This window comes from Globicephala melas, chromosome 2 (genome assembly GCF_963455315.2).
Source record: "Globicephala melas chromosome 2, mGloMel1.2, whole genome shotgun sequence".
In the NCBI taxonomy this organism is placed as follows: domain Eukaryota; kingdom Metazoa; phylum Chordata; class Mammalia; order Artiodactyla; family Delphinidae; genus Globicephala; species Globicephala melas.
This window is the reverse complement of record NC_083315.2, coordinates 69,572,460-69,584,688: the sequence shown is the minus strand read 5'-3', so window position 1 is coordinate 69,584,688 and position 12,229 is coordinate 69,572,460. Positions and strand designations below refer to the sequence as shown.

Here is a 12,229-nt window from a genome sequence, read left to right as displayed (position 1 = left end):
AAGAAGAAATATAAATAAATGTGTAAAGATGTTTAACTTCACCCATGAACACATACACATTTAACAAGATACCATTTTCCCCTATCAGACTAGCATAGATGAAAAGATTCTCGATAATGTTCAAGGTTTTTGAAGGAGAAACACAAACACACACACACACACACACACACACACACACACACACACACACAGGCTCACACAGAAAGTAAAGGAAAACCATCTTTCTGGAGGGCAAATTGACAATGTGTAAGAAAATCACAAATATGTATGTATCTTTGACACAGAAAGTATACTTCCAGGATTTATCCTAAGAAAATAATCAACCAAGCTTAGACTACTACAAGGATGTATTTATTACAAGTATCTACAAGGATGTTCAGATAGTATTACTTATAATTAAAAAACAGAAATAATTTATATGTGTATTAAGACTAGCTAATAAATTTCTACATACAGACATTAAAAATGATCTATATTTAAGCTGAAACAATAGAAATTCATGCTGTATTAAGTGATAAAAGCAAGTTTACAGCACAGTTTGATTGCATTTCTAAAATATGTCCTGATCCATATTTGTTATTCTGGAAAATTAAATTAATTAAACAAAATTAGTAATTATCTTTGGAGATACTTTTAAGAAAAAATTTTAAAAAACTTTGGGCAACAGCATGTTTTCTTTTTAAAAGCATTCCTTTAAAGGATATGTTTATTGCTATTTTTCCCCTGGTTACAAAATACAGGTATTCATTAAAATAAACGAAGAACAAAAAGGAAGGAAAAAAGGAATCATCTCAGAAATATATAAACAGAAGTAAAAGACCAAAGGCTATAATAATCAGCTTCCTGTTTAGCCTTAGGGCACAGGCTGTGCTTAACACCCCACCCCTCTAGAAACTCTTGTCTTGACTTTTCGACTTCTCTACTCTTGAGGCTCTTCCTCTTCCAGCATCCTTTAAATGCACCCTCTTTCTCTCCTCACTCACACAAGGTCCACAAGCATCATATCATCACTGATGATTGCATGCTCATTAACACCTACATGGTAATGATTTCTTAATCCCAGCTGAAGTCTAATTTTTCTAAGTCTCAGAGTCACATTTCTGCATATGTGCTACATAATCCTCAAAGTCAATATATTCTCAAAGTCTAACTTACTTGCCTTCCCCATCGCCTACTCTAATCCCATGTTTCTTAGCTCTATTAAAGGTTTCCTCATTCACTTGGTCTTCCCACGCTGGCAAAATAACTGGTAACCAAATCCTGCCTAAGGTCTCCTTCTGAAATTTCTCCCTAATTCATCCCTTCCTCTACATCTCACTGCCATTTTCAGAGCTAAGGCAGGCCTGGCCACTTCTGACCTGGACTACTTAGGGTACCCATTATATGCCATACACAGTAAAAGGAACTAAGAATACGAATAAATATGAGATTAATAAAGCAAATTACTACCATCAAGCATATCTTGAGGTAGAGAGACGGAGGAACATGACACAATGTGACAAGTACAATTAGAACAAAAATCCACACGATGTCAACCTCTTTATTATCTGATCTAATCTTATACTGAGAATTATCTTTCTAGAATACAAACCAGATAATGTCACTCTTCTGTTGTAAAACCCTTGAGGATTCTACTCCACGGCCTACAGGATAAAGTCCAAATGCTTTAATACCAAGCAAACACTTCACAATCTGCTCCCAACGTATCTAATAGCCTCATCTATTACTCTTCTTTCACTTCACACCCCATAACTCAGCCGTGTATAACTAGTTGCTGCTCTGACAATATGCTAAACAATTTTACAACACATAGTGTTTGTGCATCCTGCTGTTGGACAGTCCTTCTTCCTTGTGCTCGCCAGTGAAGTCCCGTACTACTCTCAATCAAACCACGCTCCTCTGTGAAACCTTCATTAACCTTCTCTGCCAGTGTAGTTTTTATACACTCTATTACAATACTTATCACTTTATGTTGTAATTTGTTTTTCTTTTTCTGTCATTAGACTGTGAGATTCTTTTTTTTAAAATTTTAGTTGATTTATAATATTGTGTTTGTTTCAGGTATATAGCGAACTGATTCAGTTATACATACACATATATATTTTTCAGATTCTTTTCCTTTATAGGTTACTACAAGATATTGACTACAGTTCCCTGTACTATACAGTAGGTCCTTGTTGGTTATCTATTTTATACATAGTGGTGTGTACCTGTCAACCCCATACTCCTTATTTATCTCCCCACCACCTGATACTGTGAGATTCTTAAGTACATCTTGTAATTCTTTGTATCCTTCCCAAGTCTAGCAAGACAGTAAATATTCAAGAAGTGTTTGTTAAATGGATGATGAGGTGGAAACAGATTTACATAGAGCCAAAATACACTAATCATCCCTTTTCTTTTTTGGCTCTCTGTCTGGAATTCAGGAGTCTATTGAAGCAGTAATGCCACTACCTACCACGACCCCCACATACCAGGAACCCAAAGGAGCCCATGTATTTTTTTTCTCCCCTCTTCCTACTCATCTGGCTATCTATCCATCCAGCCCACAAATAACATCAGCAAATAATACAGATAGAATCCCTGCCCTCCAAGGGGCTTATACTGGAGTAAGGAGAGACAATTAACAGGTAAACAAATACATAAAACAATGTCAGACAGTGATCAATGTGATGAATAAAACAAAGCAGTTTGATGAGACAGAATGTGGCTAGGGGAGTAATGTGCTATTTTAAATGGAGGTGGGAAAGAAGTCACAGAAGGTTTCTCTGAGACAGTAACATGAAAGTTGAGGCCCAAGGGATGAAAAGCAACCAGCGAAGCAAAAGTTTGAAGAAAGAATCCTTCAAGCAGAAGGAATTGTAGGTGTAAAAGCTCTGAGGCACAAATGCACTTGGCTATTTGAGGGACAGAAGAGACAGGTAGCTAGAGAAAGAAATGAGTTTGGAGAAGAAAGCACAGCGTTGTAATGGCAGCCTGGGTGGAGGCCTATCTGCTCCTGCCTTGAGTTTGGAATTTTCCAGTTTTCACCTCCTGTTGTCTGCACAATCTTCTACTTCCTAATACCATAGCAAGAGGACAATGGAATGGGGTATACAGCACACCCTGTTGTCAGGAGACATCAAATGATTCTGAAAGTTACTTTTCTGGTTTCTGTTGATAAAAAGTACTCCTAGATACAATGCCCTAACAATAACGGTCCCAGGGCTAATGAAAACCTCATCAGCACACAAGAATAAAACCACTTGAAAAGAGAGACAAGTTCTTTCTACTGACTACAATGCAAGTCAAAATGGGATCCATCATATTCACCCTAGATTCGTTAGAGGAAATAAAACACAACACTTTACCACTCTGAAAATATACATGAGCTATCCTTCTACCTGAATAGATTTTTCCATTCCTGTGTAAACGTCAAGATCATATAATACAAATCTAGACTTAAGTAATTAAATACATTTGCAGTTTTCATTGACCAGGATTTTTCTTCATCTTTTTAGAAATTAAACAATTTTATGATGTTTTGAGAAAGCATGAATTTATAGGCATTATAAACTGCCTCAGTAATTTTGTGGATGTTTGTCATAATCTATTTAATTCAAGTACTACTGTGATGTTAGAGCAAAGTCAATCCACTATATAAATGTATAGTCACAAAACTAGCTACTAAAGCAACTCAGTAGTTGGTAGGAACTCAAGCAGTGTGAAATTACACATCTTACTCCTATTTTCAGTAGCATCTGCTGGCTTTACTAACCAGAACATGAACACATCACTAAATATAAAAGCCTTTCATTATCCTAGTCAGGTCTTAAAATTCCAGGCTCCCAGCCTTCTAGTGGTAAAAATAAATTCATTCTCAGCATCCCTAGATTCAATTCTACACCCAGTGATCTCTGGCTAGTACAGTGATGTTTCCCTGAATCTCTTTATGGGGGGATGAGAGGTAAGATTTTTTCGATCTCCTTTGGAAAAATCATGAGAAGTAGCAGAGGTAATCAAAAATAATCATCTTATACTCCCACGCTCCCACTTCCTCAAAGGGCAAAGCCTCTTACGATGGGTCTTCATAATACTACATAGTCTCAACAGCTATGAAAAATAAGAAAACACTTTAGCTTAAAAAAGGACCTTGTCACAATCTGCACCAATACAGATTGGTGACCAACTTCACATATTCACAAGATCCTTCATTTTCTCTTCCCCATTCACCTAGGGAGGGCCATAAAAAGTTTCTAAATACCCAATGTACCTTCTTCCCAATTTCACGTCTTCAAACTGGTTCATTTTATCATTATTCATCATCTCACTCATAAACCAATACCTGAAATAAAAAATCCTTTCCTTGGTTGGGTAATAAAAATTGCAAAGTTTCTCCCTGGAGTTCTAGCTCAATCCTGATGTTGGGACTTCCGGGAAGGAATGCAAACATGGTATCAGTTGGAAAACCTCTCTAAATACTGATGTATCTCCTTGCAGACTAAGTATGGATATTACAGAGTAAGTACTGACTCTTCCCTTACTAAGGGTAGATTCTGAATTAAAACAAGGCCTTAATCCCTTCTCAAAGTGTGGTTCAAGGACCAACAGCATCTTAATCAACTGGGAGTTTGTTAAAAAGACAGTATACAGGGCTCTACTCTCCAACCAACTAAATCAGAATCTTCGTTTTACTGATATCTGTATGTAGATCTCCCTACATCACAAAATCTCAGAACCGGTGGAAAATCTAAAATCCTATCACACACAATGAGGGATGAACCCTGGATAACAATTATACCTGATAATGACTATAGTCTCCTTCACAAATTCTTCAGTTCTTTTAACAATAGGTCCTCATTATAAGAACTTCTCATAAGATTATAAACTGCTGGTCTTGAAATGCACCAAAGCTTATTATAGCTGCTGTTGTTCTTGTTAGGCTAAGCCAATAATATAACCAAGTTCTTACCTAATCTGAGCTCTCCAAAGTTCCCACACCCTATCTTCTTGCCAACCCTGAAGTTGGGTCCCACCATAAGAACCCCAGAGGATGTTGAGGAGCCAGATGGTCGGGAACAGTGTCCACTCCTTTGTGCCATGGGTTTAGTTGTCCGTTGTCTTTCATCCTTTTCCCTACTAGGATGGTCCATGATCCTACACGACAGAGTCTCTGCACAGGTATCCTTAATTTGTATACCTCTCTTCAATACAAAAGTACGTCCGAATAAACTGGAGTTAGAGTAAGGTAAGGAGTTCTTTTGGCACCATGTTTATGTTTCTAATTTATCTCCAGGAGATGAAAAACCATTGATTAGTTCTGGTAGGACACGTAGTCTGTAGGTCTCAAGCATCGGAGGATATTGTGTAACCTAGGTAAAAAATCAAGAAAGCATACAGTTAAAAATTATATTTTAAAACAAATTAAGAGTTACCACTAATTAGAATGGACTCTATCCAAAACTGAGCAAAGTGGACAGCTTCCTGAAATGGATTTTGGTTTTACATCCTCCAACAGTTTAGCCATCTGGACTAGTAATTCATCTGGTAACATAGGCTCAGTACGCTACAGACCAGGGCAGTTAATGGAACACAGAACACTTTAACATAAAATGCTTTCTTCTAGTGTTGTACATATGACTTAAAAGAAAGCTATTTGTTGGCTTTTTCATCACTGGCTAACAAAGATATGGTGGGGTTCAGCCAAGTTAAATAAACTGAGGCCAATTAAAAGCTCTTCCCCTCAATTTGGACAGAACCTATCAGAAACAAGCTACTCACTACTCACTGTCCCCCTCCTCCATCCCCACCATTTATCAAGCACTGACAGCAATCACGAAATCCAAAACAAGTTACGGATTGACACAGACTACTTCTATGAAGGCCTTTCCAAAACCCTAGTGGTACAAAGTAGTACTAGACTAAAGGTTGGGAAAGCTCAACTTTTGGTCTAGTTTTCACTGTGGGCTGAGTACACAATGACAGAGTGCCTGAAGCAGGTCCTTTGCACAACCCCAAAGTGAGAATAAATCTGAAGAACAAAAAATCTTAAACAAAACTCATCCCTACCAGAATTCTCCAGTTTCTCAATTTAGGACTAAGCCCAAGACAAAGTTTACAATGAGATAATTTTGATGCTATTTTTGATAATCTAGGTGAGTATCCTTAACAAAAAAATATTCTGTTACCACCAATCACAGACTAAACCATACTTTTGTTTCACTTTCACTGAAGATTTCCCTTAAAATTTTAAGGAAGAAGAGAATTAGAACTGCTTGGTTACTATTGCGTGTATACAAGAAAGCAAATATGTCCAGACTGTAAGCTTCTTACGGACACCTTTAATTCCCTAGTACAGGAACAGGCACATACGTGTGAGCTGAATGTACAAATGGGCACATAATCCAAGAACATACTCTGTTTACTTCATTATAGTAGTTAACTGTTTATTTTCATCTTTTCTGTCTGCTTTCTTTGCATTATTAAAACTGCATAATGACTTTAGGCTTCCGTAAAGCTAATCATCATTAAAATACATTTCCCTGTGGGCTTCCCTGGTGGCGCAGTGGTTAAGAATCTGCCTGCCAATGCAGGGGACACGGGTTCGAGCCCTGGTCTGGGAAGATCCCACATGCCGCGGAGCAACTAAGCCCGTGAGCCACAACTACTGAGCCTGCGCGTCTGGAGCCTGTGCTCCATAACGGGAGAGGCCGTGACAGTGAGAGGCCCGCGCACCATGATGAAGAGTGGCCTCCGCTCGCCACAACTGGAGAAAGCCCTCGCACAGAAACAAAGACCCAACGCAGACAAAAATAAATACATTTATTTAAAAATAAAAAAATTAAAAAAAATAAAATACATTTCCCTGAATTCAGGAAATTATACATCTACATTCAAAATGTATATTCTGTTAAAGTAAAAACTCAGGGTGGTAAGAATAGGTCAGTAATTACTGGATTTCCTACATGAACAACATTATGAATTTATATTTCTCCTCACTCTTTCTCTTATTATAATTTCATCTAATATCCTTCAATTATCTTTGTTGTCTACCCAAAGTCCCTCAAACAATGTGAGTAAAGAAAGAGAAGTAGGGAATTCTCTGGCTGTCCAGTGGTTGGGACTCCACGCTTTCACTGCCAAGGGTGCGGGTTCAATCCCTGGTCAGGGAACTAAGATCCCACAATACACGCAGTGCACACCCCCCCTTCAAAAAAAAAAAAGAAAGAAATGAAATTTAAGATGTTTTATTTAGATAGTCCATCTTAACAGGTGGTAGTGTGTCTATAGATGATAAACTGTCAGGCTATACTTTCTTCCTTTATATCATATATTTTTTTGAGAACAGGTAAAGGGTGTCTTAGCCTATCCAGACAATTTTGAGCATTGAACTAACTCCTAAAGTTTCATCAGTTATCATTAGTATAATAGTCTTATTTATAAGATTTGAAAATCTGTACTACCTTGTCTATTGCTCTTCATATTTTTCATTGTGTTCACTTCTTTCCTAACAAAAGGAAATTATTTTTATAATGTTTGTCATTAGCTTTCTCCATTGCACTTAGACTCATGTAACATCAGGTTCAGTAATCACTCACAGCCCTCATATCCAAGTATACTTGCATGTATGTATTCAAAAAACATACAGTAGTACTTGCCAGGTTAGAAAACTGCCGAAAGCCAACAACCGTATTCAGCTGGGAAAAGGATGTTTCTTTTTTTTAAACATCTGCTTGTAGATTAGAACAATCATTTTACCTCCCACAAACATGGTAAACACACTTATCAATGTTGTAATCTATTCATGAGACATTAGCACAATTTAATTTGTAACTATGAAAGATGAAATATATTCAATACTACTTTATGTGGCACCTCTCATTAGAGAAATCAAATTGAATGATTAAATTTTTTAAAATCCTATTTCTTTTTCACCACTCGCTGCTCAAAACTATTTCCTACTTCCCAATTACAAACTCTTTAGCTTGTCACTTGAGTCCCTTCAATATCAACTCCCTAAATAAATTCATGTATTAAAGCTACTACATAAAGCAAAGGAACATCCACCCTAAGCTCTTATACCTAAAATGGTCTCTTAAGTCTTGTCTTATTTAAGGCCTGACTCATATCTTACATCCTTTGTGAAACCTTTTATAATCAATTCATCATTAATGCTTGGAGCACCACTATCTATACCACCATTTGCTACTTACCATATATCAGATTATATTGATATGTATTCTAATATTCAATTGGATTATAAGCCCTTGAAGTTAGGGATCTTGTCACATCTCTTTTAGTTTCTTGCATATAATTGGTACTTAATAAGTACTGAGTAATAATTATGATCTTGAATAATAGAAGACAGATTCCTAGCAACATAACCTAATATTTATACAAAATAATATGTAAAAGTAAGGAGAACCCTAAATAACCCTAAGAACTCCTAGAATTCATCTAGCAAGAAGCTGGTATTATTTCATTTAAATTCATTAGTGTTAAGACATAGGCTACTTAGAATTTCCATTTCACAAGGATATTAAATGGTTTATTTACAGTTACTAGCAAATAACATATGAAAAAGTTAGCTCAAGAACCAGGTGAAATGGAACACCCAAGGTAACAATTATGTTATACTTTAACCTTATTTTAAAAAAATGGCTTCTAAGGACAGCAGTAAAAGATAAACTATATGTTTATATTATATAAAATTATATAAATGCAGTAAGCAGATGTTTGTTTTTCTGGGGAATAAACTATTCAGCAATCACTTAGATCTCATTAAACATGTTAATGTTACAATGCATATGTATTTGAATTTTTAGAGTCATACCAGCAAGTTTCTTAAAAAGCCTAATTCTAGTAGTTTCTACCACTCTAGGCATGCCTGAATTAAAGAAAAGGTATTTTTAAAATATGACAGGGGCTTCCCTGGTGGCGCAGTGGTTGAGAGTCCGCCTGCTGATGCAGGGGACACAGGTTCGTGCCCTGGTCCGGGAAGATCCCACATGCTGCGGAGTGGCTGGGCCCATAAGCCATGGCCGCTAAGCCTGCACGACCAGAGCCTGTGCTCCACAACGGGAGAGGCCACAACAGTGAGAGGCCCATGTACCGCTAAAAAAGAAAAAACATAGAAAAAAATGACAATGAAGACACGACAACCCAAAACCTACGGGATGCAGCAAAAGCAGTTCTAAGAGGGAAGTTTATAGCAATTCAATCTCACCTCGAGAAAAAAGAAAAATCTCACATAAACAATCTAACCATACACTTAAAACAACTAGAGAGAAAAGAACAAAGAAAACCCAAAGTCAGTAGAAGGAAAGAAATCATAAAGATCAGAGCAGAAATAAATGAAATAGAAACAAAGAAAACAATAGCAAAGATCAATAAAACTAAAACCTGGTTCTTTGAGAAGATAAACCAAATTGATAAATGCTTAGCCAGACTCAAAAAGAAAAAAAGGGAGAGGACGCAAATAAATAAAATTAGAAATGAAAAAGGAGAAATCACAACTGACATTGAAGAAATACAAAGGATTATGAGACTACTATAAACAACTATATGCCAATAAAATGGACAACCATGAAGAATTGGACAAAATTTTGGAAAGGCATAACCTTCCAAGACTGAACCAGGAAGAAAAAAATATATAAACAGACCTATCACAAGTAATGAAATTGAAACCATAATTAAAAATCTTCCAACAAGGGCTTCCCTGGTGGCACAGTGATTGAGAGTCAGTCTGCCAATGCAGGGGACACAGGTTCGTGCCCCGGTCCAGGAAGATCCCACATGCCACGGAGCGGCTAGGCCCGTGAGCCATGGCTGCTGAGCCTGTGCGTCTGGAGCCTGTGCTCCGCAATGGGAGAGGCCACAACAGTGAGAGGCCCGCGTAACACCAAAAAAAAAAAAAAAAAAAAAAAAAAAATTATCTTCCAACAAAAGTCCAGGACAAGATGGCTTCACAGGCGAATTCTACCAAACATTTAGAGAAGAGCTAACACTCATCCTTCTCAAACTCTTCCAAAAAACTGCAGAGGGAGAAACACTCCCAAATTCATTCTATGAACCAACCATCACCCTGATACCAAAACCAGACAAAGATATCACAAAAAAAGAAAATTACAGACCAATATCAATGATGAACATAGATGCAAAAATCCTGAACAAAATACTAGCAAACAGAATGCAACCGCACATTAAAAGGATACACCACAATCAAGCGGGATTTATCAAGGGGATGCAAGGATTCTTCAGTATACGCAAATCTATCAATGTGATACACCACATTAACAAATTAAGGATTAAAAACCATATGATCATCTCAGTAGATGCAGAAAAGGCTTTTGACAAAATTCAACATCCATTTATGATTAAAAACTCTCCAGAAAATGAGCATAGAGGGAAGCTACCTCAACATAATTTAAAGGCCATATATGACAAACCCACAGCAAGCATCATACTCAATGGTGAAAAACTGAAAGCATTTCCACTAAGATCAGGAAGAAGACAAGGATGTCCACTCTCACCACTATTATTCAACATAGTTTTGGAAGTCCTAGCCACGGCAATCAGAGAAGAAAAAGAAATAAAAGGAATACAAATTGGAAAAGAAAAAGTAAAACTGTCACTGTTTGCAGATGACATGATATTATACATAGAAAATCCTAAAGATGCCACCAGAAAACTACTACAACTAATTAATGAATTTGGTAAGGTTGCAGGATACAAAATTAATGCACAGAAATCTTTGACATTCCTATACACCAACAACGAAAAATCAGAAAGAGAAGTTAAGGAAGCACTCCCATTTACCACTGAAACAAAAAGAATAAAATACGTAGAAATAAACTTGCCTAAGTAGGTGAAAGACTTGTACTCAGAAAACTTTAAAGCACTGCTGAAAGAAATCAAAGATGACATAAACAGATGGAGAAATATACCATGTTCTTGAACTGGAAGAAACAATACTGTGAAAATGACTGCACTACCCAAAGAAATCTACAGATTCAATGCAATTCCTATCAAAGTACCAATGGCATTCTTCACAGAATTAGAACAAAAAATTTTACAATTCATATGGAAACACAAAAGACCCCGAATAGCCAAAGCAACCTTGAGAAAGAAAAACAAGAGTTGGAGGAATCAGGCTCCCTGACTTCAAACTATACCACAGTAATCAAGACAGTATGGTAGTGGCACAAAAACAGAAATATAGATCAATGGTACAGGATAGAATGCCCAGAGAAAAACCCACACACATATGGGCACCTAATTTATGACAAAGGAGGCAAGACATACAGTGGAGAACAAACAGCTTCTTCAATAAGTGGTGCTGGGAAAAGTGGACAGCTACATGTAAAAGAATGAAATTAGAACACTACCTAACACCATACACAAAAATAAACTCTAAATGGATTAAAGACCTAAATGTAAGACCAGACACTATAAAACTCTTAGAGGAAAACATAGGAAAACTACTCTTTGACATAAACCACAGCAAGATCTTTTTGACCCACCTCCTACAGTAATGGAAATAAAAACAAAAATAAACAACTGAGACTTAATTAAACTTAAAAGCTTTTGCACAGCAAAAGAACTCATAAACAAAAAGACAACCCTCAAAATGGGAGAAAATACTTGCAAATGAAACAACAAAGGATTAATCTCCAAAATATACAAACAGCTCATGGAAGTCAATATCAACAAAACACACAATCCAGTTAAAAAATGGGCAGAAGACCTAAACAGACATTTCACCAAGGAAGACATACAGATGGCCAAGAGGCACATCATGTAAAGATGTTCAACATCACTAATTATTAGAGAAAAGCAACTCAAAACTACAATGAGGTATCACCTCATGCCAATCAGGATGGCCACTATCAAAAAATCTAGAAACAATAAATGCTGGAAAGGGTGTGGTGAAAAGTGAACCCTCCTGCACTGTTGGTGGGAATGTAAATTAACACAACCACTATGGAAAACAGTATGGCAGTTCCTTAAAAAACTAAAAATAGAACTATCATATGACCCAGCAATCCCACTACTGGGCATGTACCCTGAGAAAACCATAATTCAAAATGAGTCATGTACCACAATGTTCATTGCAGCACTATTTACAGTAGCCAGGACATGGAACCAACCTAAATGTCCATCAACAGATGAATGGGTAAAGAAGATGTGGCACATATATACAATGGAATATTACTCAGCCATAAAAAATGAAATTGAGTTATTTGTAGTG

General features: G+C 36.8%; 1 protein-coding gene across 7 annotated transcripts in view; it reads right to left on the bottom strand.

Annotated features, from left to right (window-relative positions):
- CSNK1G1 (casein kinase 1 gamma 1) overlaps nucleotides 1-12,229 on the bottom strand; it is a 146,663-nt gene that overhangs the window by 101,726 nt on the left and 32,708 nt on the right. For 6 of the 7 annotated variants that reach the window (XM_060294142.1, XM_030878972.2, XM_060294146.1 and 3 more), the window contains exon 2: nucleotides 4,952-5,351. In XM_060294142.1, the coding sequence (XP_060150125.1) occupies nucleotides 4,952-5,132 (181 nt within the window). In that variant the 5' untranslated portion in view covers nucleotides 5,133-5,351. Of the gene's footprint in view, nucleotides 1-4,951; nucleotides 5,352-12,229 lie in introns of those variants that run through there. The other variant, XM_060294147.2, reaches the window with a different exon arrangement.